Source organism: Nyctibius grandis, chromosome 1, assembly GCF_013368605.1.
Source record: "Nyctibius grandis isolate bNycGra1 chromosome 1, bNycGra1.pri, whole genome shotgun sequence".
Taxonomy (NCBI): domain Eukaryota; kingdom Metazoa; phylum Chordata; class Aves; order Nyctibiiformes; family Nyctibiidae; genus Nyctibius; species Nyctibius grandis.
The window spans coordinates 48,544,054-48,568,594 of NC_090658.1; the positions used below are offsets into that span (position 1 = coordinate 48,544,054).

At 41.5% G+C, this 24,541-nt stretch overlaps 1 protein-coding gene across 2 annotated transcripts in view; it reads left to right on the top strand.

Annotated features, from left to right (window-relative positions):
• Window positions 1-2,365: 2,365 nt before the first annotated feature.
• THBS2 (thrombospondin 2) overlaps window positions 2,366-24,541 on the top strand; it is a 37,492-nt gene continuing 15,316 nt past the window's right edge. For both annotated transcript variants that reach the window (XM_068398718.1, XM_068398806.1), the window contains exons 1-14: window positions 2,366-2,412; window positions 3,650-3,724; window positions 4,672-5,228; window positions 6,772-6,856; window positions 12,522-12,718; window positions 13,524-13,664; window positions 13,869-13,965; window positions 15,148-15,318; window positions 16,167-16,343; window positions 17,667-17,840; window positions 18,292-18,419; window positions 18,526-18,678; window positions 19,727-19,945; window positions 23,549-23,656. In XM_068398718.1, coding sequence (XP_068254819.1) covers window positions 2,406-2,412; window positions 3,650-3,724; window positions 4,672-5,228; window positions 6,772-6,856; window positions 12,522-12,718; window positions 13,524-13,664; window positions 13,869-13,965; window positions 15,148-15,318; window positions 16,167-16,343; window positions 17,667-17,840; window positions 18,292-18,419; window positions 18,526-18,678; window positions 19,727-19,945; window positions 23,549-23,656 — 2,289 coding nt within the window. In that variant the 5' untranslated portion in view covers window positions 2,366-2,405. The remainder of the gene's footprint in view (window positions 2,413-3,649; window positions 3,725-4,671; window positions 5,229-6,771; window positions 6,857-12,521; window positions 12,719-13,523; window positions 13,665-13,868; window positions 13,966-15,147; window positions 15,319-16,166; window positions 16,344-17,666; window positions 17,841-18,291; window positions 18,420-18,525; window positions 18,679-19,726; window positions 19,946-23,548; window positions 23,657-24,541) is intronic.

Here is a 24,541-nt window from a genome sequence, read left to right on the forward strand (position 1 = left end):
ACTAGCATTCCTAAATGTTAGTAAATCTTACTTTATTATCTAATTACTGTTGTTCACTTTCACCTTGTACTAAAAAAGCAGATAGACTGAGAAACGTGAACATAATTCCAATGCTTGTGTGTGTACATTGGCTAGCTGGGGAAAGCAGAGCGCGCATTCGTTCTTGTGAGTCTTTCTGTCAGGAATCTGGGAAAGAAGAGGATGTTTACCTCTTCCAAGGTGGCCGGGGAAAATGAGCAGTGAGCATTTTCACAGTTGTGGAAAGAACAGAACCAAATCTGTCTTCTCAAAGGTCATCATCCTATATATAAATCACTCAGCTTGAAACAATATGCTATCAATCCTTCATTCCTGCAACGCCCACAGAGATGGAAAGAAGAGTTTTGTTATGAGGTAGCTGGTTAAAAGCAATCACAATAAAATTTGTCTCTTTACTTTGCACTGTCCTTTTACTGACTTAAAAATTTCCACTGTAAAAAGTGTTTGTATATGAATGTACTGATAGTAAATCGCACTATCTCAAAGATACCTGCTAGGTCTCTCAAACAGTTTGCTGCCCTCTCCAACTGTAAACCCAGAGCAGCTTCCTGATGAGAGTTGTGCCAGTGCTGTTCAAAGTCTTGTAGAAAACACACTATACAGCTACATATATAGATATAAAGACTATTTCTTAATATAGTGTGGGGAATGAGTAAACTCAGTAGAATTTGAGGTTTTGTGAACTTCATTAGCTATTTTTTAAAATTCTTGAGGTTTTGCAAAACTGAAAACCACATGTCTTAAGAAGACAAAAAAGCCCTCTCCCTCCTAGCTTGGCTCAGTCCCCTGGACCCTGTGAGAAAGGGGAAAGCTCCTTGGCTCCTGCTACCCTGCAAGTTCAAGGCCAGCCAGTTTGGAAGAAGATTCCATGGCCTTCCAGGGAAGGCAGCAATGCTTGCATTGGCTTTTTCTGCTCTAGTGACAGATTGAGCCTTTTGAAGTCTTCCAAGTTCCAAAACATCAACACCTTTTTCTACTGGAATTTCAAATTGTCACGAGCAAAGTTGATGACTTCCTATGCTGTTTTTTTATCTTTTTTTTTTTTTTTAAACATTTGTGGTGTTTGTCTAGCTGTACTTTTGACAAGGCTCCATTTCTTGGATTCTGCAGGCAACTCAGCGAAAACCATGCCTTTTCTCATCAGCTGCAGGATCCTTCCACCGATATTCTGCAACCCCAGTTTGGGCCTCAGCAGCAGGGATCCTGGTCTTCTTGTTTGACTTCTGAAATGTTTCCGAGTGTGAGGGCAGGTTCTGTGGACCCATTGTAAGGTTCCACTCTCCTGCTCCACATGGAGCATGGTGCCTTCAGCCACACTGGCTGCTCCTCAGCATGGCGACCCGCTAGTCCAAGCGCTGGGACTAGAGCCCTTGCTTGTGGAGATACTTTCCAGTCCTCCCAAAGAGACTGGCGGTAGAATAAGAGTGAAATTTCTTGCTTTCATTAGCCCGAGGCAAGGCTCCCTCCGACAGGAGCATGCCTAAGAGAATCCCACTGTGCCTTCATTGAGATCAAAGGGGATGGTGCTGCATCCTGGGGAGGAAAGAGGGACCAGGGTGCTGGGGCTCACTTGAGAAGCTGCTCCAATAAGCACATTACAAACGGAGCGGGGGAAGGTGACTGAGGCATGTCTCGCTTAAAAATAAAGTGGATAAAAATGAGAGGATTCGGTGCTCGGGAAGGCTGAGTTTTGCCGCAGTGGCGGCAGCAGCACCGAGCTCTCAGCCGGTGAGGTTCCGCGAAGCCTCCGGCCGGGCCGGGCCGGGCCGGGCCAGGCCGGAGGGGCCGGTGCCGCGCTCCCCGCCCGCGGGGACTGGGGCCGGGAGGCCCCGGCGGCGGGTCCCGGCCGCGCATGGAGCCCCGCTGCTGGGGCCTGGCGCCGCCTCCCGGGAGCTCTGCCGCGCCGGGGCGCCCGCACTCGTCCCCCCGCGAAACGTACAAGGAAGGGGCACGACGGGAGCTCCCGGCCTCCTCTCCCCGCCCCTCCGCGCCGCTCCGCTCCCTGCGGGGAGGTCCCAGCCCCCGGCCCGCCTCCCGCACCGCCCCTGCACCGCCCGCGGAGGGCGGTCGTGCCGTGGCGGGGCGGTGCAGGGGAGGGCCCGGGCCCGGGATGGCCTGGCAGGTAGGCGAGCGCGGGCCACCCGGTGGGGAGGGGGCGGCGGGGGGGTTGTGTCACCACCGCGGAGGGGCGAGCCGGGGGCGCGCCCCGGCGCCGCTGATTGACAGCGGGGCCCGGCCCGCAGCCCATAAAGGGGGCGGCGCGGGGCGCGGGGCCGCGGAGGGACTTGCGACGGAGCCAGGGTACCGCGGTCCGCTCCCCACCGGCATCGCCCCGGCAGAGCCTCAGCCCGCCGTCGGCTCCCCCCATGCCAGGTGAGGCGCAAGGCGGGAAGGCGCCGTGCCCCACCGTGAAGCCCCCTCCGCGGAACGTCTGCTGCCCGGCGGGGTCGTGGGGAGGGGGGGAGACGGGGGCTGCTCCGGCCGCTCAGCGGGAGCTCGCAGTGGGCAGCCGTTTCGGCGCCCCGCGCTGCCGACCCCGCGGGTACGCGGGGTGAAAGATGAAGGGACCTGCCCCGAGGAATGCTCGCCGGAGGCGGTGTGCGGCGCCGGCCCGCGGCGCCGGGCGCTGTCGGCGGTCCTGCCCGCAGCCGTGCGCGCCGCGCCGGCGGGGCTGCGCCGTAGCCGTCGGGGCAGGGTCCCACGGGGCAGGCGCTGGGTTGGAGAGGTGGAGGAGGCTTCCTAGAGTTTGCCGGTAATTGGTGTTAGCGGCGGTACCTCGGGGTGACAGATAATAAGGAAGAAAAGAAAATATTGGCAGGAAAAGGTGGCATCCCTGAGTCCTTCCAAAAATGTGCGGAGTTAGCACAGTGTTGAAGTGATACGGCTGTATCCAGGAAAACGAATGTCTACGCCTTCCAGTGAGCGCAGTCGGCTCCGTTCATTGCGAGTGCACACACATATGGAGATGCAATTGTGTGGCTTATAACTGCATAGTGCTGCAGGGCAAAAATAGCATCACGTTAAAAGTGACTTTATCCAGCTATGGACTTGGCTCTTGGGTACAGAGAATTGTAAGAGTGGGTAAATGAGATATAGACATATATAAGAAAGAGAGAGGAGTTTATATGATGACACTGAAAATAATACTGAAAAGTACCGATAGTGCTCAGAACCAGCATCTACTGAGATCCCATTATCCTGCAAGGAATTTCAGCTGAACGTCATGCTCCAAAGTAAAGATGCAGCTACTAATATGCTGTATCTTGTGTAGTGTCATGTGATCTCTATGCCAGCTAAAGAAAAATAGTGGAGAAAACAACAGTATGTATTTTCTGTCTTTCCTTTTTATAATTAGGGACATTTGCATAAAAAGGAGCTATATTGTCAAGAATTCCTATTCCCTTCACTGGATGTCATGTTTTACTTCTAGCATCAAGAATAACCCCAGAATAAGTATTACAAGAATCAGACAAGATAGAAATTCTGATTTTATATGTATAGTTGCTTATAATGAGAGTTCTGTTTATGGCATTTCATGAGATAAATGAAAATATTTGTAGTTGATAAATATTATTTCCTTAATACTTACTACATTCTAATTTATTCATAGGAGTTATGCTGAAGAGGAGTGGGCTGTTGTGGGTTGCTGTGTTGATAACCCTGTGGGTTTCCTCAAATGCTCAGGGTAAGTTGTGACACTTCTTAACTAGTTATAGAGTAACTACCAAAGCTAAAAGTTGGTGTAAAAATTGGCTTAGCTGAGCTACAGTGGGCAAAGTAATTGTATATGATTTTTTTAGAAGTGCCTGGAATAGTAGTCGCTGGTGGGTTTTTTTGGTAGATATATCTTACTACTGTTAAATGAAGATTCCCCAATAAATACCAAAAAATTGTTTTCTTTAGAAATCAGTGATCAAAATCTATATAATCTTAGAAATAATTGCTATTATACTTTCCTCTGCAGTGGAAAGGTACGGTGAAAGTAACATAAACAGAATCATTGAGTGGGGTGAATGTTTTAACAGGATAGAGGTGGAAAAGTAGACCTCTACAGACCAAATATAAGTAGGATGTAAAATGGCACAGTGCCAGGCCCTCATTTACATCTGACCTCTTGGCCTGAATCTTTAAAAAGTAAATCTCTTGCTTCCTGTTGTCCTGTGGCCACATGGCTTCTCATAATTTGATTTTTATTAGCTGGCATTCAAAGTATATAAGTTGGCTCAACTTCTTTATCCATTCATATATAAAAAAAGTATTTAATGATTGCATTGTTACGTGCATCCATGCATAGGCATATATATGAACATACAGCATGTATATATATACAAGTGTGTATTATATAGTGCTCTAAAATATATGGCCATATGTTTAGTTATATAATCAAACATATTTATACCTACACACAGAGAAGGCGACTGTTGTCACGTAAATGGAAATGACAAATGGAAAATACGATTCACTTGCATGCTAGTAGTAACGGTTCTGTTTGTGGATGTAGGAAAGTACTGGATTTACTCTGCTGATCTTCACGTTTGTCATATAATTGCAGTTACTAAGTATAGTGGGCAGAGTTGTCTTTCTTATAACACTTTTTGTAGACACATTGTCACACACTGTTAACTTTTTCAGATGGTGACAAGGAAGAGGAGACTACTTTTGATTTACTTCAAATCAGTAACATAAACCGAAAGACAGTTGGAGCAAAATTGTTTCGGGGTCCAGACCCTGCTATCCCAGCATATCGTTTCATTCGATTTGACCATATACCTCCATGTAAACCAGAGAAATTAAAAAAGATTGTCAAACTCATACGGCAAAATGAAGGCTTTATCCTTTCAGCCACCCTGAGACAGGACAGGCAATCTAGAGGCACTATCCTTGCTTTAGAGGGTCCTGGCATCAGTGAGAGGCAGTTTGAGATCATTTCCAATGGCCGGGCCAACACCCTGGACCTTATCTATTGGGTGGATGGCTTCCAGAACGTGATTTCCCTGGAAGACGTGGACCTTGCTGACTCACAGTGGAAGAACCTCACCGTGCAAATAACAGGGGAGAACTACAACCTGTATGTTGGCTGTGACCTTATTGACAGCTTCATCCTGGAGGAGCCTTTCTATGAGCAACTGAAAGCAGAGAACAGCAGAATGTATGTGGCAAAAGGGTCCGTTCGGGAGAATCATTTCAGGGTAGGTAACCTGGAGGAGCTTGGGTCACTGGTGAGGTAAGAACATAGCTGCAACTAGTTTGAGAAGATGCAATAGGTGTAGTTTTGTTCTCCCAGTGCCTCTTGGATTTGGTGGGGTCATAGGTGTTCCCAAGCAGAATTTCCCCAGAGTTTATTTATTGCTGGATCCATGTTGTGTGCATTTGGGGGTTCCTGAAAAAAAAAGAACTGGTAAAGCAAAGTCTAAGGACAGGAAAAGTGCACAAAACCAGTTTAAGGGCTTTCCTATAAGGGCATCCACTTTCTTTTCCAGATTTAAGACTTCTGAACAGTTGCATTTTTGTGGTGATTTGTAGAATTCTTTGGAAATTTCTTGAAGACCTATTTTTCTGTTGAAATATATCTGTTCAAGTCATAGGAACCTGTCAATATTTGTCAAATTTTATTTGAAAAACAAAGACGGAAGAAAGAAGGAATTTTTAATGGAGCTGAAACGTGTGGTGTTGGCCTATCCCCTAACAGATCTTGGTTTGCCATTCTGAATAAACTTTGTTTCAATTTAAATAACAAAAAAAGAAAAATTTGAAAAAAAAATAGAACAAAATGTTTTGATCAGTCCTGAAATGAGATTTTTTTTTTTCTTGTTGTGGAATACATTTATTGTTTCTCTTTTGTTTTAAAAGGAAACAATTAGAGACTTTCTGGTTTTCCTATAAAATGAAAATTTCTTCTTATCTCATACAATGATGTGATCTGGCCCAGGTGCTTTAAGGGTGGCTTCTTTTCACTCATAGCTGAAATAAAACTTAAACTCATGGCTTCAAAAATTTGAAAAGCCCTTTCTTTCTCATCCTGTTGTGCCATCTAGTTGTCAGCCAGAGTGTGACATGCTGGAGTGTGGTTCAATAGGGTGACCAGTTTTGGCAGGAAGGCCAGAAGGTCTTCCCCACAGCCTCTCCATTCCTGCCTCCCTTCCTAGCCCATCAATTGTGCTTATAGAACTGGTTTTGGAGCTGTACTGTTAGGTGGGTCTCTGAAGTAATCTGTTTTTAAAGTAATCTTTTTCTTTTTTGAGATTTTTTTTTTAAAGTGAAACAGATACTGGTCTGGTTTTATAGTGTTGTCTCAAGGTAGTGCCAGCACAATTGAGGAGACAGTGGAGTATGGTGCATGGGAATGATTGGCTAAGGATGGAAGTACGATAGGGCAGGAACTTCAAAAGTGGGCTTTGACCTTGTGACGAATGCCTCATAGAACTACAATCTAAAATGTGCTCTACGGAAATGGAGATTTGAGCTCATTGCTGATTAATGACTGGTTTTTATGACCTATTTCAGAGCATACCTGATTTTGTTGCTTATAGTATTGAAATTGTATGTAACAAAACTATCAACAGATCTTTTTTTCCAGTGTGTGTCAGGTTGAATACCTTGTAGACTGTTTTTTATGTATTTACTTACGGCTAAATTGAGTCAGTAGCATGGGTTTGAGGCAGAGAACTTATTGGTTAATCCTAAATTGATCTAACTGGTTTTTAATTTTTTTTATTATTATTATTGCTACAGGGTCTTTTGCAAAATATTCAATTAATCTTTGATACTTCAATAGAGGATGTTCTGCGTAAAAAAGGATGCCAGAGGAGCCAGTCAAGTAAGGCTTTTTACCTCATTAATATTGTTCAGTTGACTCTGAAAATGAGAAATTTCAATGGTGTTGTATTGTCCTAAAACCATGCAACAAATACCTCTGAAATGGTAAAAGAATCTTATTTAAAAAACAAAAAGAAAATTCAGTTGCTTTTTGGTGGTAATAATACTATATTTGTCAGCTATATTGAGATTCTGTTTCTACTCTAGGCTACTATTTTAGTTCTTATTGCTGAAGTTTATAACTCTGAGCCTGTTTTAAGTTGGGAGAAAAGCTGTCAAGGAAGAAATTATTAGAAATAGAAGGAAAAATGCATGTGTATGAAAATATCTACATTCTTTCATGAGATGTCCATGGTTCTTTGAGTGGGAACGTTGCTTCTTAATTCTGCTCCTGACTCTCAATGGGCCCATGAGAAAGTCTGCAAAAGACACTGAATTCCTTGGCAATAAGTTTGTTGACTGAGAGAGGTTTTGGGTTTGAATCCCTAAGTGTTATTAATGAAAACAACCTAAGGAAAATAAAAAAAACAGAAGAGGCATGTATGTGACATGCTGCCATGTGTTCTTGTTAGTCCAGTCGATGCTGACCTCACCACGAGGGGAGCCCTCTGTGTGTGGGAGTATATTGGATTCATCGTGAAAGAGTTATGAAAATTTGTCAAGTATGCACTAAGGTTTTGTACTTCAGCTCATGGGAGGTGCTGGCTGTTTTACTTTCCAGTGTTTGTAACTGGCAGGAGCTCAGTCAAGAATCAGAGACAGCTGATTCCACCAGAGGAACGTGGTAGGTACACAAGGCAGTCAAGACTTTGGGGTTTTGTTTGAAACTCCTGCCATCTGAAATGCCGTTATTTCTGTCACTTCAGCAAAACATATGATATAGAGCAAATCAGTTAAGCAAACTTTTTGCCTTGTTTATGCAAAACCCATAAATTAAGGAGTAGCAAGTCTTAACTTCTTCAAAGGGGGCCAGAGTATTGAGATTTTGTAAGAAAAACTCTCTATAAGATATATAAATGTGTGTATATATACATATCTATATATCTGTATAGGGGTGTGTATATATGTATATGTGCAAAAAATTTAACTGAGCTTGCTAGTCTGTTTTTAAATCGTGATAAAGTATATTGGTTGGCTATTTTGTATGTTCCAGAGGTGTGCCCTGCTTCAGGACCTGACACAAGTGTGATGATGTGTTAGAAATGAGTCACATGGGCTAGAATGGAATTGGCCTTAGATGGCACTGGCAAGAAGATATGCCTTCATTTGTTGGTTGTTGTCTACCCCAGCCAAGCTGTTTTCTGTACTCAGGAACTACGGAGAAACTACTCAGAACTACTTATTACTGGTTTTCAGCTTTGTTAGTGAAAGGAAATGCTTGAGGAGCAGAAAATAGAATGTTGGAAAATAGAATGTGTTTTAGGTTTAATTATAATCTGAATAAAAGAGAAGGATGGTTTCAGGAAGGATGTAGTTCAGCTATCCTACTTCACTTACCAGTGGAAACAAAATTCCCAGAAGTCGAAGTAGAACATTGAGGGCACATTGAGCGATCAGAGGCAGAACAGTCTCATTCAAGAGCACGAAGTCCCTGGGTGTAGATAGATTGAACTAGCAAAACCAACGAAAGAGGGTGTCTTCAAATATTTTACAATTTTATTGGTTGATCACCGCAAAGGGCCAAATATTTAGAAATATCATCAAGTAAGAATGGGAGGTTACTGACTTCTACTCTAATGAGGAAGCCAATGGGAGGCTAAAGGGATAATTGAGTTCTGCATGCTGATACAGATCTTAGGAGGAATTCTTATACTCTTCAGCTGTTGCAGCTAATAAGGGACAGATAATTCCTCCAGTCTTCAAAAAGGGCAAGAAGGAGGACCCGGGTAACTATAGACCGGTCAGCCTCACCTCCATCCCTGGAAAGGTAATGGAACTGCTTGTCCTTGGTGCTGTCTCTAGGCACATCAAGGATAGGAGGATCATTAGGGGCAGTCAACATGGCTTCACCAAGGGGAAGTCATGCTTAACCAACTTGATGATAGCCTTTTATGAGGACATAACCCAGTGGATAGATGATGGTAAAGCAGTGAATGTGGTCTATCTTGATTTCAGTAAAGTGTTTAACACAGTCTCCCACAGCATCCTCGCAGCTAAACTGAGGAAGTGCAGTCTGATGATCGGGTGGTGGGGTGGATTGTGAACTGGCTGAAGGAAAGAAGCCATAGAGTGGTGGTCAATGGGACAGAGTCCAGTTGGAGGCCTTTATCTAGTGGAGTCCCTCAAGGGTTGGTACTGGGACAAGTACTATTCAATATATTCATTAATGACTTGGATGAGGGAATAGAGTGCACTGTCAGCAAGTTCGCTGATGACACAAAACTGGGAGGAGTGGCTGATGCGCCGGAAGGCTGTGCTGCCATTGAGAGAGACCTAGACAGGCTGGAGAGTTGGGCGGGGAGAAATTTGATGAAATAAAACAAGGGCAAGTGTAGAGTCCTGCATCTGGGCAAGAACAATCCCATGTACCAGTACAAGTTGGGGACAGACCTGTTGGAGAGCCACGTAGGGGAAAGGGACCTGGGGTTCCTAGTGGACAGCAGGATGACCATGAGCCAGCAATATGCCCTTGTGGCCAAGAAGGCCAATGGCATCCTGGGGTGTATTAGAAGGGGTGTGGTTAGCAGGTGAAGACAGGTTCTCCTCCCCGTCTACTCTGCCCTGGTGAGGCCGCATCTGGAATATTGTGTCCAGTTCTGGGCCCCTCAGTTCAGGAAGGACAGGGAACTGCTAGAGAGAGTCCAGCGCAGAGCCACGAAGATGATTAAGGGAGTGGAACATCTCCCTTATGAGGAGAGGCTGAGGGAGCTGGGTCTCTTTAGCTTAGAGAAGAGGAGACTGACGGGTGACCTCATTAATGTTTATAAATATGTAAAGGGCAAGTGTCATGAGGATGGAGCCAGGCTCTTCTCAGTGACATCCCTTGACAGGACAAGGGGCAATGGGTGCAAGCTGGAACACAGGAGGTTCCACATAAATATGAGGAAAAACTTCTTTATGGTGAGGGTGACCGAACACTGGAACAGGCTGCCCAGAGAGGTTGTGGAGTCTCCTTCTCTGGAGGCATTCAAAACCCACCTGGACGCGTTCCTGTGTGATATGGTCTAGGCAGTCCTGCTCCGGCAGGGGGATTGGACTAGATGATCTTTCGAGGTCCCTTCCAATCCCTAAGATTCTGTGATTCTGTGATTCTGTGAACAACAGAAGAGGGTAATGGCACACTGTGGCTTGAGGCCATCAAAATGACTTGAGAGGTTTGTTAATGCATGGCTGATTTTCTGGCATTGCCTATCTAGCTTAATTACCACAGTTGAAAAGCCATGGGTGATATGTTACTGGCCACAAGGTAGATAAGTATTTTCTCATTTTGATGGCCCACTCCTTGAGCTGTGGTACAGACACTAAGATGCCAAATTTACATGTGTCCCCTCGACATGGCAGATGTTACTAGTGAAGTGCCCTCAGCTCTGAGGACACAAAAAGCCTGCTGCTTTTTCAGAGACAGGACTGTGTTTTCATGCTCTATCTTTAATCCTAGTATGAGAATGTGAGGTATGGTGAAATGGTAGCTTGGGATTGCTGTTGAGTTGAGGGTGTGAAAGTATCTCTGTTGTGTGGTGGTTGCAAATATTTTAGGCAGGACTTACACACAGCACTGGGTAGGTGAGATGACAAAAATGTGCCTAAATAGGCACATCAATAAAATCCCTTCTTCAGCTAGATCAACAGAATGATATTTGCATATGTGAAAGGATGCACATTCTGCTCTTCTGGTTTCTCATTTTAAAGATAATCATGTGGTCCTTAGGAAATTAGCAGGAAGCCATCAGGAGAGAACTGATTTCCCAGTGATCCTCAGGCATCTTCTTTCAGTCTCCGCCAAGTATCAGTAGGAAGTGTGGATTTAGTTCTTCTAACATAGTTTTGGTTTATGTTTCCTGCTGAGATTGCAGCTTTATTAATGTCCTCAGAATGTTCCGGTCAAGGCACACTCCATGTTGGCTTGAAAAATATAAAATTAATGACCTGAGAAGTGCTATGGGGGAATCTGAGAAACCTAGTCTTTCAATGCGGTAGGAAAATTGCATTCTTTCCAAGGAATCAAAAAGCGGCTGAAGTAAACGGTTATGACACAGAGTTCTGATCTGCTATGTGGTATATCGTTTTTCTCTCATCCTGTAAGTAAAGCTGGACAATTACTTCAACTCTGGAATACTGCGAACAATTTATTGTAGGCTTTGGCTAATGGCAGATACTTCATAGCTGATTGAAAAGCACATCAAGCCAATCATTTTAAGTATGGTTGAGAAGTAATTGTTTAATGTCACCTTACGGGTTGGTTCTTTGTTCTTTTATTTTTAACCTTCTAAATGAATGAAGAATACTCCTGCTCCCATTTTCATTGCTTGTACGTTTAAATATAACACTTTACATTGGATAATCAAGCATCAGATCAAGCACTCAATTTTTGAAGTGTTGCCACCTTCTATGACTTGTCAACACTGAATGGTATTGTGGTGTTTTGAAGCATATGTTTTATGGCTCACGTTCCTGTGCTGATTTCTTCTTTTTAAATTGCTATATCCTTTGCTTCTCCTTTCTGTTTGGTAACCTTGAGTTATTACGATGTTACTAAGTCTGGTAAAGAAGTCTTTATTGAGAGACAGGGCAGTATGGATTTTTGTATAGCTGATACCAAAGTTGAGTGTACCATGGAGTCCTTAGAGAAGGCTTCCATGGAACCCATAAGATATTTAACTGGTGGATATTTAAATGCTTATCAGAACGCAGGCTGTTTTATTTAATTATCTGTGTTCTTTTTTTAATTAATTACTGCTTATGCTTTCTGTTATATTCCTTTTCAAGAATTTACTATAGATGGGGAGGTCTTTTAAACTGATATGAGAAGATGTCCAGTTCTTCTTGTATAATGCACGCGAAGTTCTGTTTTAATTATGATCTGCCTGGCAAAGGAGTGTTTGGAGTGACAAATCAAATATTCAGCCTGATATTAGCTTGACCTCCATTTCACTTCAGAATTAAATTATCATTATAACAGCTCCTCTGAGTTTAACACCACGCAGTGCAACACAGAGCAGCCCAGAGTCTGGTATAAATTGCATAATGGTCTGAATTTGAGCCAAGTAACCATGGAATTTATGGGCAGAACAAGGACAAAGACTTTCTGCAAGGAAACTCTTTCTCTTGCCTTTTTCTCTGCATCAAGAAAATGTGATAGGTCATGAAAAAATCTGAAACTTTTCATGGCTCTGAGTGGATAAAATGGGTTTGCTTTTTTGATACGGTGTCCTTTTGTTACGCCTTCTTCATAAATTAATGTGTTACAGTGCCAACAATGTTTTAAAGTGAGGGCAGTGTGAGACACAGCTTGGCTCTTAATTTTGAAAAGGGGAAGCCTATAATTGTAACCAGCTGACATCTGACCCCTCTCTTTTATTCATGGGTATAATTTAGCATGAAGCTGTGCCAAAATAGATGTGTTTAAACCCTACCCATGGGTGCCAATCTGTGATTTTGGCAGGAATCTGTAATCTGTGGAAGAACTTTGTACATGCAGCTCTTCATTTTTCCTCTCTTGCTACCAGCTGAAGTGAACACGATCAATGAGAGCACTGAAATCCTTCACTTGAGCCCTGCTGTCACAACCGAGTATGTGGGCGAGAAGCCAGAGAAGAAGGCAGAGTTCTGTGACCGCTCCTGTGAAGAGCTGGGAACGATGTTCACGGAGCTCACTGGCCTGCGCATCGTGGTGAACAACTTAGCTGATAACCTCCAAAAAGTGGTAGGTACCTGTAAGTCTGAAGAACTGAAAGAGGTCTGTTGTGCAGTACGCTTTCCTTCTTTGTTTTATACCACAGGTGGATAATAGAGGTTTCTGTACGTACATGTGCATACCTGTTGGTATATCTACATAATATAGAGATGACCTACATTTTCAGAGTGACTAGTTAGGTAGTTCTTGAGTATAGCACTTTCATGAAGACTTGGTTTTCACAGACTGGGTTTAAAAGAACACGCATACATGCACTCAGAGGAAATCAGTCCTCTTAAAGGTACTGCAGGTTTGGAAATCAAAAGCTAACAAACCCAACCTTGCCTGTACACTGTTGAAGTGTTGTTACCATGCTTATACCATTTATGAATAGCAAGTGGCTACACAGGGTACCTAAACTGTAAGTAAATGTATGGGATTTTCATAGTTGAAGTAAGATGGCGACATGTTACTTCAGTCTGCCCCTCTTCTTGTTCTGAATAAGTTAATCCTTTCTGAAGGAAGTTTATTACTGTGCCATATGTTTCAGGACTAAAATCTTCCCATCTAAAGATGAGTTGTATTGGAGGAAAGCAAAACTGCTAAGAACAGATTTCCCTTAGTATTGCGTGACTGTGTTTTTACTATTAGCTGAAGAATTCCTATGCAGTATTGTAATACCTGAGATCTCCTACTTTATTTACATAACTATATAAAAAATACACTTTTTTTTTTTTTAGTGGAAGAAAGAAATTCAGTAGTGTCTCAGTTTTGTCTTACTTAAAATTGTTTGTTTACAAAGTACACAATTTTTTTCATTTGCTTCATCTTCTAGTCCGAAGAGAACCAAATTATGTGGGAGTTGATTGGGCCCAACAAAACACTGAAGAACCAGTCAGTTTGCTGGCAGGATGGCCGTGTCTTTGCAGATAATGAAAGCTGGATTGTAGATAGCTGCACCAAATGCACCTGCCAGGTAAGGTTTTGGAAACATAATTATTCTCTGCAAAAATGAATAGTGGGTTTGCTCCAGGTCAGGTCACACTTACTCAGATCTTGGCCTGGACTTACTGATATTTTTAAAAAGTAGTTCCCATGTCTATGACATTTAGAACAAATGAAACCTTCCCCAGCCGCTATACGTGAGCATAAGTCAGTAAGTTGATTTCTTTGCCTGTAGGATTCTAAAATCATATGCCATCAAATCACCTGCCCAGCAGTCTCCTGTGCCGATCCATCTTTTGTTGAAGGTGAATGCTGTCCAGTCTGCTCTCACTGTGAGTATTTAGCCAAAGAGAAGGCTACTCTTTGGCAATATTTAAAATCACTAGTACTGTGCTGGAGAGGTCAAACCAAGTAAGAGGTTGAGGCCAGTAAGATCAAATGAAAAACTTAGATGTATTCAAGGATTATATGAAGTAACTTGTCTGCTTGAAGTTACCTGCTGGAGGAGTTGGTCTCTCTTCAGTGGTTATATTGGTTGCTTAGAAGTAAGCTGATAACTTGCCTAGCTAAGTTGGACACTAAAGGTTAGATGCATACTCCTCCCTCATCGTGTTTTCCAAGGCTGGACATTCTGATTTTTGTTGGTTTGCAACAGCACTGTGCACTATTATTTCTTTTCCATACTGCCTGGTTAAAACAGACTAACACAGGTTAGGATGTCTTCTTGTCTCCTTGTGGAGGATGTTGAAGTTCCAGATCAAAAGTTTCATGTGGTTTCATGCCATATTTGTTAAGAGGGCAAGTTATTTTTCCTCTCTGTTATTGTCATTGTGTTAGTCTGTTTTATTTCTTCTCTGTCATATATCCACTTTTGGTATAATGCTTTACTTGCAATTGTCAAAGTTCATTTAAGACAGCATTGCAGGCTGTGAACTAGACTTAGGAGTGACAATAGTTTTAGTAATTTCACTAATTAAGTGATTTCAGTGTGGGTCCAGTACACTTTTCGCTGTACTAGACAGGTCTGTTACAGAAGAAAACAGTTACTTAGATGTTCTAAACAAAAATGCATTGGAATATACTCATTTTTTTGCCTATTCAAGCATAGGGCATATTCCTAAAATGTGCTCTTGATCACATTCACCATTATGTTGTGTTCAGAGGTGGGGCCACATCTCATCATATTGACCTATATTCTGAAGTCAAAGGCAGCTGGAACTCAAGTTTTTGGCTCAATCCATTCTAGAGATAAGATGTTCTTCTTCCTCCAGCGGTCAGTGCCTCATGCAAGCACACTGTACGCAAGTTCATGAAGATCCAGGATTCTTATCTGTGCTAACCTCTCATCATATTAAACAATAATTCCCTAACTTCAGTGGCAGCTTGGGAAAGCAAAATTAGAAAAAGAAAGGACAAAGCATATGTTCTACAGACAAAGAGAAGTGAAAATCTTCGGAGTAGGATAATAGAACGACTTTCAATGCTAAGTACTTTTTTTACCTTTTGCTTTGCAGCTGATGACAGTGAGGAAGGCTGGTCACCATGGTCTGACTGGACAAAGTGCTCAGTTACCTGTGGCTCTGGGACACAGATGCGAGGAAGGTCGTGTGATGTCACCAGGAGTGCTTGTACAGGCCCACACATCCAGACAAGGATGTGCAGCTTTAAGAAATGTGACCATCGCAGTAAGTAATAAAATTTTTTCCTTTTTTTAAAGCTTCTTTGGACTTCTCCTAGCAAAAGCAAGCTTAGTCTGGATTTGCTATGAACACTCACTAGTCAGAACAGTATGTATGTGAACACTCATATATGCATAATTAAAATAGCTATCACTAGATTCTTTGTCATCTCCCCCATTTCAAATATGTATCCTTTTCCTGATAATTTAATAAACATGTGCATTCTGGGCTCAGTTCTGTTAAACAAAAAGATAGTGGGTGATCTTTTCTTTAACATTATGAACTGAAGTCTCTTATTTGAAGTCAGTTTGGAGACAACACTCAGTTCATAATCATGATACATGGGGCCACTTTTTGATCTGCAATTCATTCATGATTATTGACCCATTACATTACCTTAGTAGTTTTTAGGAATACAATAATCATAGAAGACTTTTCAAAATATCAAACTGCTTTTATATTTAAGGCACTTAGAAGGATCATACTCTGTCTCCAGAACTGTAGTTAATACTATTGCAGGTAGATGCTATATCCAGGCTATCTAAGGCTATTGCTGAAGCTGCTAGATATCCAAATGTGCATTTTAAACAGCTATTTGTTTCATTGGAACAAGTTTATTTTTAAGTAAAATATCTAGCATGCATGTTAGTCAATGTTGGTCACTGAGATTCTTAAGAAAGCTGTACTAGAATGCTGAGCTGACATGCTGGGCTTTGTAAGTGACAGAGATAGGAAAGAGATGGAACATTGACCAGATGTGGTGAGAGGCTTATTAGAAGGTTAAGTTCACGAGTGAGTTTGTACTACTGCTGCACGTGGGCTACTTCCTTGAGTTTTGCTCTTTTCTCTGACAGTACGTCAAGATGGTGGCTGGAGTCACTGGTCTCCTTGGTCTTCCTGTTCAGTTACCTGTGGAGTAGGAAATATCACCCGCATCCGCCTCTGCAATTCCCCTATCCCCCAGATGGGGGGTAAAAACTGTGTGGGAAATGGGCGTGAAACAGAGAAGTGTGAGAAGGTTCCATGTCCAGGTATGTCTGTTGTCTTGATTCCAAGGTGACGCAATAATATTCCAGCTGAATTTCTTCTCTTTATTCAGATACAAATTACAGTGAATTTCTATGATGGAAAATATAATTTGTATCTTTGGGGTGAAATAACACACAAGGGTGCTTTTAAACTGAAGACAACTATGCAGTTGGAGATTTTGTAAACCTCCCAAGTTATGATTTGGCTTTAAACATGAAGAGCTTGAGAAGTTTTTGTTTTATAACTTAGTGATTTATCTCTGCATATCAAAAATTTAAACACTTTATATCTAAAAGGAAGCTGATACTGTACATGTTAGGAATAGACATACAGTCCCACAATAGCCAGGTTTCTTTGAAAGTATGCATACGTGTTTTGCACATATACAACATATTTAATTGTTATTATAATTCTTTCTTCCTCATCTACACTTTTTAACCTTTTTAGAGACCATTCATTCCACTCACTTTCACTTCCCTTTCATATAACTTTTCCTCACTTTTTTCTCTTTGTATATCTTTCTTCATTCCCTCCTCTGTTCATCCTTTCCTTTCTACTTATGGGATATCAGCTTGAAACTGATGTGAAGGTAGGTAGGTGCTTCTAACCAGGTAGTATTTAAATAGCTATACACACTTCATCTATTTTTTGCTCTACCTGTGCGTGCGAAGTTAGTGAAAATATTATTTATTTAAAGACACACACCATTGCCATTATGTTTTCTTGCAATTCCAGGAACAAACAGAGAGTTTGGTTCAAAGATGTTTGTATTTCAAGAAAATTCAGGATTGATGACAACAGGATCAGTAGAGTTGTACCAATATAAAACGTGCAGAAGAACCATTGAAATAAGTTATTTATACTGAATCAAGCAATACTGTTGAAGATAACACTGATGAGTGGATTACAAAACAAGAATAATAGCTGCAACCTTACTGAGCATACTGTTGTATGAGATACAGTTTGTATCCTGTGGTCACACCTTGCTTTCTGTACAAAATGAAAGCTTAGTAGGGAGCTTTGAAGGCACTGTACTTGTTCTGGGCAACTTAAATGGGAATACACCATGCCAGTGGGCATGGCATGTTGTTTTAATTATTGGCCAAAGAATGCCTATAAAGCAGTTGGGTATTTTTTATTTGTTTGTTTGTTTCTGAAATATCGCTATCTCAGTGTAAGGCTTTGCCAGCATCTTTCTTCCTAAGTGTGCAGTAAGAAACTGTCTCCAGTCAGGGATCTGAAGAAAGGGTTGCTGTCATTGGCACCGAAAGTTGTCCCCAGTATACTGCCTGTGATGCTCTTCTCCTGTCTTCTGCATATCCTAGTGAACGGCCAGTGGGGTCCTTGGTCTCCATGGTCTGCCTGCACTGTTACCTGTGGAGGAGGAATTCGTGAGAGGTCTCGCCTCTGTAACAGTCCAGAGCCACAGTATGGAGGAAAGCCATGTGTGGGGGATACCACGCAACATGATATGTGCAATAAGAAGGATTGCCCAGTTGGTTGGTATTTAGTCATTCTTAATACAGTCTGAATAATTATTATTGCTGTTATTTCTTTAATGGGTAATTATGAATTGACACTACAGAAATCTACTAATTATACCTTTATTTCAGGAAAGCACATGTAGCTATTTTGGGTGCTGTTTAGATCAGTGGGATTTTATACATACTTCTAATGCTGACCTCTCCTGAACAAGGATGCGTTTCTTAAATAGGGCTTCAGTATGCTGTAATGTATTCAACTGGATGTAGCAATCTAATATTTTCATATTAAATCAATAGTATATTAAATGCATTTAATAACTCTAATTGTAAGGGTTTTTATAAGAGTCTGTTGCATCAGATGTGATTTAAGTTAATGAACAGAGAATACCTGTTTCTTAAATGAAGTGTTGCATGCCTTTTATGCTTCTCACTTAATTTACACTTAATTTACATCTGTCTTTGCCAGATGGGTGTTTGTCAAATCCTTGCTTTCCTGGAGCAGAATGCAACAGCTACCCAGATGGGTCTTGGTCATGTGGGCCATGCCCAGCAGGTTACCTTGGCAATGGTACTGTCTGTGAGGATCTTGATGAGGTATTGACTGTGTTTCTATTAACATCAGGAAATCACTGTGAAATTTTCATTATTTGGGAATTACGCAGCCATCTGATTTTTTTTTTCTTTCTTTCTTTTCCTGCAGTGTATAGCTGTGTCAGATGTTTGCTTTAAGGTGAATCAGGTCCATCGCTGTGTGAACACAAATCCGGGTTTCCACTGCTTGCCATGTCCTCCACGCTATAAAGGAAGTCAGCCCTATGGGGTAGGGCTGGAAGTTGCCAAGACAGAGAAGCAAGTAAGTGATGTTGAAGAGAATTTGATGGCTTTGAAACAGAGTAATTCTCACCTGAAAATATCTGTGAATGAAAGTATGTTTGGGTACCAAACAAAGATAACCTGAAATAGACAACTGCTGTTCCAGGGTATTTTTGGTTTGAGTAACAAAACACTGAACTTGGGCTTGTTTTTTTTAAGGGTTTCATTTTCTCTAGGTGACTGCACAGTTGCACCAAATGAGAGTAAAATGCCAGGAGCAAGCATTCCCCTGCTTTGCACTCCTTTCTCTCAGGTGTATATACCTACTCTGGGGATTGGAAACTGAAGAATCAGGATCGTTCTCTCCATAAATATAATGCTGTTAATGTGGGTGTCATCAGACATAGGCCTGAAGTTCTCAATCCCTAAATTCCATTGGGCCAACGCCTATCAGTGGTGAAGGACAGAAGGAAGTGTGGAAGTGATATTGCAGACTACAGTTTGATAGGCAAGACAAAAATGTTAAAACAGATGTCATGGGATGCCTTCTCTTTGTTGCTGTCGAATCAATCTATGGTTAGTTCAACATGTGAAGTCTAAATGTAAAATATCTGTGTAAGATTCTCAGATATTTCAATGAAAATAAGCAAAGTGATACGAAAGAGGTAACAAAAACTTACTTGAGGGGAATGTGAGAATTCATTCAGGTCTCTGATTTAAGAAAATAAGATAGTCCTTGCATACTGACAGGCAGAACACTAAAGGAAAGAGGTGAGTACAGTCTACTTTTTGTTGAAGTTAATTTCTGGGGATTAATGACATCTGGAAGAAAGCAGATAGAGTTCTGAAAATGTTAATCACTTTAATTGCTTTTTGAATAATGTCCAATTTTTCCTGTGGTTTTAGTTATTTTCATTGTACACAGTCTGGTGTTGTGAACTGACAGAGCAGTGTGACTTACTAACCACAATTAAAACAAAGTTAGTGTCTTTAGGCTTCTAAATAACTGACCTGATTTTGACAAAGTTGAGGCACACGCAGCTGGCTGTGAATATCAGGTTTCACTGAGTACGCTCTATCTGTTACAGGTCTGTGAACCTGAGAATCCATGCAAGGACAAAACACACAGCTGCCATAAGTCTGCAGAGTGTATCTATCTGGGCCATTTCAGTGATCCTATGTACAAATGCGAATGTAGGACAGGTTATGCTGGCGATGGACGCATCTGTGGTGAGGATTCGGATTTGGATGGCTGGCCTAATAATAACTTGGTCTGTGCTGCTAATGCAACATACCATTGTGTGAAGGTAAGTAGAAAAGGTTGATAAAAATGCCACGCAATAACCAAATTTTCCCTCTTTTTCCCTAAATAGTTGTGACAAACACTTTTCAACATCAAGCTGATGGTTGCTTTCATTAAGCTTTGACTGTTACAGCATGCTCATTTTATAGGAGATGCTGTGAAATGTGTATTCACACTAGAACCAGTAAGGGGTTGTCAAAATGAAATCCAGAGTTTTCTGCTTTGGATTTTTTCCTACTCAGCGTCCACGGAAGGTTGGGATGCTTGTGAATAGAGTTAGCACACCGAGCAGGAGCTGCCTAAAGCACGGGTATAGAGCACACAGCTAGTGAGAATGAAACAGGAATCTCTGCGCTCAGGTGAGTATGAAATCCTACCTGCAAGGCTTGTAACAAGACACTGACAGCCATGTAAGGTCTACAGTTCTAAATCCTTTCTTGAACTACCTCTTCCTTTTAAAGAGTTAAGCACATCACACTCTTTGTGAAAACTGGATTCAGAGCCTGACATAATTTTTGGCAATAGGAACCTAAAAGAGGAATGAATGAGTAATCAGACAGAGAAGGTTTCCTTTTTGTAAAAGCTCAGTGGGAGAAGATGGGAGATTCAGCCTCTCTTACCCTTCAGAGAGTGGAGCCCCAGCTCTTACTCTCCTGAGGGGAATGACCTGCCTGCCACCATTGACTCTAGACCTGGCAGGGGACTGTTCTCCACCCTAGCTGTTGCAGCTGTGCCATGGTAGTGAAAAATGGAACGTTACTACACCAAGGAGAAAATAAGCATCAGGGAGCCTAAAAATGGTGATATGAAGGTTTAGCAGTGGGTGCCCACCATGGTATGTTCCCTGTGACCTGGTTCTGTGCTCATCTGAAGCACACTGTAGGTCCTCAGCTCCATGGCCTGAGGTTCCTTCCAGGAAAAACTGCTCAAAAACAGTGAGCACACTTGGATGTCTTGTCCTGGTAGAGTTACACTGCTGTACAAAACCAGGCTGAAAGTTATACCAGGTCCGCAGTACAGAGGGGCATGCACTGTTTGCAGCAGGAAATTAAGCAACTGGGATGAAGTAAGCTTTACCTGAGCAGAAGGCATAAGCAAGTGCTCAGTTTTAAACACCTACCCATGGGTTTTTACTGACACTGACAACACTGGATTTCCTACTTGCTTTCACTAGGGCATGTGCTCAAGTATTTTGCTGAATCAGTCATGGCTATAAGGTTAATGCTTTCTCTCCTGAAGTTTGTAGATTTTTTTTTTTGTCTCCCCAGATCTGAAACACTTTGGTTTCTCCTCCATGTTAAAGTGATCTACATCTAAACTGACATGAAGTTATAGCACAATAACTTCAGATTAAATAATGAGGGAAGTAATGCAAAAATGACTGAGTTCTAGACCATTACAGTGGTTAAAAAAACAAATATAGGTCAAGAGACTAGGAAAGTTAGAAATCAGGCTGTTTGTTTGAGAGAATCAGAAGTCACTCAGGTGTAATTCAGTTAAGTTGTGAATCTGGCCTTTATAGGCAGAAGAGTTTCAGACTGATGGAAATTTGAGCCTTAAACATTGAACTTCCTCACTGTAGCTGGTTTCTGGTTATTCTGGATCCAGCCAATTCAGCAATTGCAGTTCATACATTCTTTTTCAGTTCCTGTCATCAGAATCTGCAACATGTTGACTCAAGATGTAATGCAAATTATTAGTTTTCATTAAAAACCCAACATGCTGAACCCATTCATAAAAAAAACTGTTTTCAGAGGTTGATTCATGGTTTCTATAACACATGTGTTGACCTAATAGACATAAGTACTTCATTTAAAGGGAAAACCACACAAAACCCCTTAAAAATATCAGGTATTTTCAGGTCCTTATATTAATTATGAAATATCCTAGTTGAGTAATTTGATTTTAAAAAGGCAAACTAAAGCTTCTTTCCTTGAGCTGACAATGGTTGAAAATTAACTTACTGTTTAACCAAAGATATACAAATAAAGCAAGTAGTTGTAAATAATAATAAAATAAAATCTTAGCAATATCTTTTAGTGTAAATTTCTTTTTCATTCACATGAAAGTAACAATTTTTTCCATAAGAATTATCATATCAACACACAACTTTGTCAACAGGTGAACCAAAGAAGCCTAGCTTCCTGTGGGCTTGTGCCTCAAGGTTGAGTTCCCAGGTGGAAGGTGTGATGTCTAATAAGTCCTCTTTCTAATGTCTAATAAAAGACTTTTAGAGTGCACTGGTAGTATCTCTCTCCTCTAACCCACTAACTCTTTTTTCAAAGTTTATAGGAACTTGCTACCCACAAGGTCTCCACCTTACTACTTGATTTGTATGAATCACAGAATGTTAGGGATTGGAAGGGACCTCGAAAGATCATCTAGTCCAATCCCCCTGCCGGAGCAGGATTGCCTAGACCATGTCACACAGGAACACGTCCAGGCGGGTTTTGAATGTCTCCAGAGAAGGAGACTCCACAACCTCCCTGAGCAGCCTGTTCCAGTGTTCGGTCACCCTCACTGTAAAGAAGTTTTTCCTCATATTTATGTGGAACCTCCTGTGTTCCAGCTTGCACCCATTGCCCCTTGTCCTGTCAAGGGATGTCACTGAGAAGAGCCTGGCTCCATCCTCATGACACTTGCCCTTTACATATTTATAAACATTAATGAGGTCACCCCGCAGTCTCCTCCAAGCTAAAGAGACCCAGCTCCCTCAGCCTCTCCTCATAAGGGAGATGTTCCACTCCCTTAATCATCTTTGTGGCTCTGCACTGGACTCTCTCTAGCAGTTGTATATACATGTATATACGCATGTATATACATGTATATGAATAACAGAGTGGGTTTTTATAGATGTATTTATTCTTAGCTGGTGGTAGAATTGCAATCTATTTTTAGCTGATTTTAGTGTTTTAAAAAGGAATATGTGTTAAAAGTTTGGAAAACTTTCACTTCTTGTTTTTTCAGTGTATCCTAAGACTTGTATATTTAAAATAATCATTCTTTACAAAGCTGTGATATAAAATAAAGAGATACATTTGCCTTTTACTTTCAAAGCCATGGGAGCATGGGAGTGCAAACGTACTATTCTGCACGACAGTATAAAGGCACGTTTTTTGAAACCCTTTCTTAGTGTTCCCCTTCATTGCTGTGTGCTACTTCATTCCAGTAACTTTCCATGTGAACAACTATTTCTGAAGACCATCTCCTGGCTTGTATCTTTATTTTTCTGGCAGCAAAACCTCATCATTTTGTATCTAATCTTCAAGTATACATAATGAGTTGTCTATAAAAAGTTGATGTAAGTGTGCATATGGTGTTTTTGTTCTCTGCTAGATAGTTTAATCTAAAACGTACTCGAAACATCCCTTTAACAGAAGGAAAGCTGGGAAATAAACTGATTTGCAGATGCATTTCACTTACTTTACAATATGAAAGCAGCAAATGAACTACTATCTTTGGCAGCAAACAAACAGGCATTTTAAAAAGTATTTGTGTTTGATTGTTCTTGGTGTATAGCCTCTGGTGTACCATATCTACTCTTCTGCCCAGGCGAGTCATTCTGACAGAATGTAAATATAATGTATTGATTATTTCTTTCGGCCAGGATAACTGCCCCCTTCTACCTAACTCTGGCCAAGAAGACTTTGATAAAGATGGCAAAGGCGATGCCTGTGATGAGGATGATGACAATGATGGTGTCGAAGATGACAAAGTAAGGTGCATTTCTGTGTCTTCTGTACATTTGACCTAAACATCTGGTTTTAAGGAAGATTATTACAATAGATGAGAGCTTTATTGTTCAGAGCTTCAGCTGAGTTATTTTGCACTGACTTCCCTGAATGCTGTCTGGTGCAGAGTAAAGCTGTGTTGGGTCAAAGGAGAGTAGCACTGTGCATAGCAAAGCAGCCTGGGGAACCTGGGGCTGAATGAAGTTCTCCGTATCATTTCTGGATTCAGGCCTGTGCATGAAACCAGTTTAATGGAAGGTGGTATTGGATTTTTTTATTTTGCAATGAGAGAAGGGTAAGTCATTGTACTTGAAAAGCTGGTAGATATCTGAGGTATGTCGGAAACAAGTTCTGATGAATAATAATAACTATAAACACAGCCAGCATCAAGGGGAAATGACAGGAGGAAAGTACCTAGCCTCGTTCATACTTTCCGCCTTTAGATCTGCCCGGAAGACTGAAATTCATTCACCTGCAGAGCTGAATAATAAGCAGTTAGTCTAAACCTGTTCTCTCTGTACGTTCAGCAAAAGGACAGAGGCACCTCCAGAGTGGGATTCACCTTGCCTTTTCTGAACATGTTTGGGATGAGTGAATTGGTTTTAGGAATTTACTGTTCTTTGTTCCCTTCAGAGGGAGCCTAGATGCTCCAGAGCTTCAGATAGGTAAAGCTGGGCTAGAACTGTGTTCATGGAGCCTCTACTTAGAATATTTGAAAACCAAACAATCATTTGATAAAATAATATGATTTAGTATGTATATTTGAAAAATTGTAGCCAGAAGTTCAGTTTTATGAGCAGTATAAAATTTTGACTTGCCTCTATATCTTGTCCTTGAGTATATAAAATATATTTCTGAGTAATTTGAAA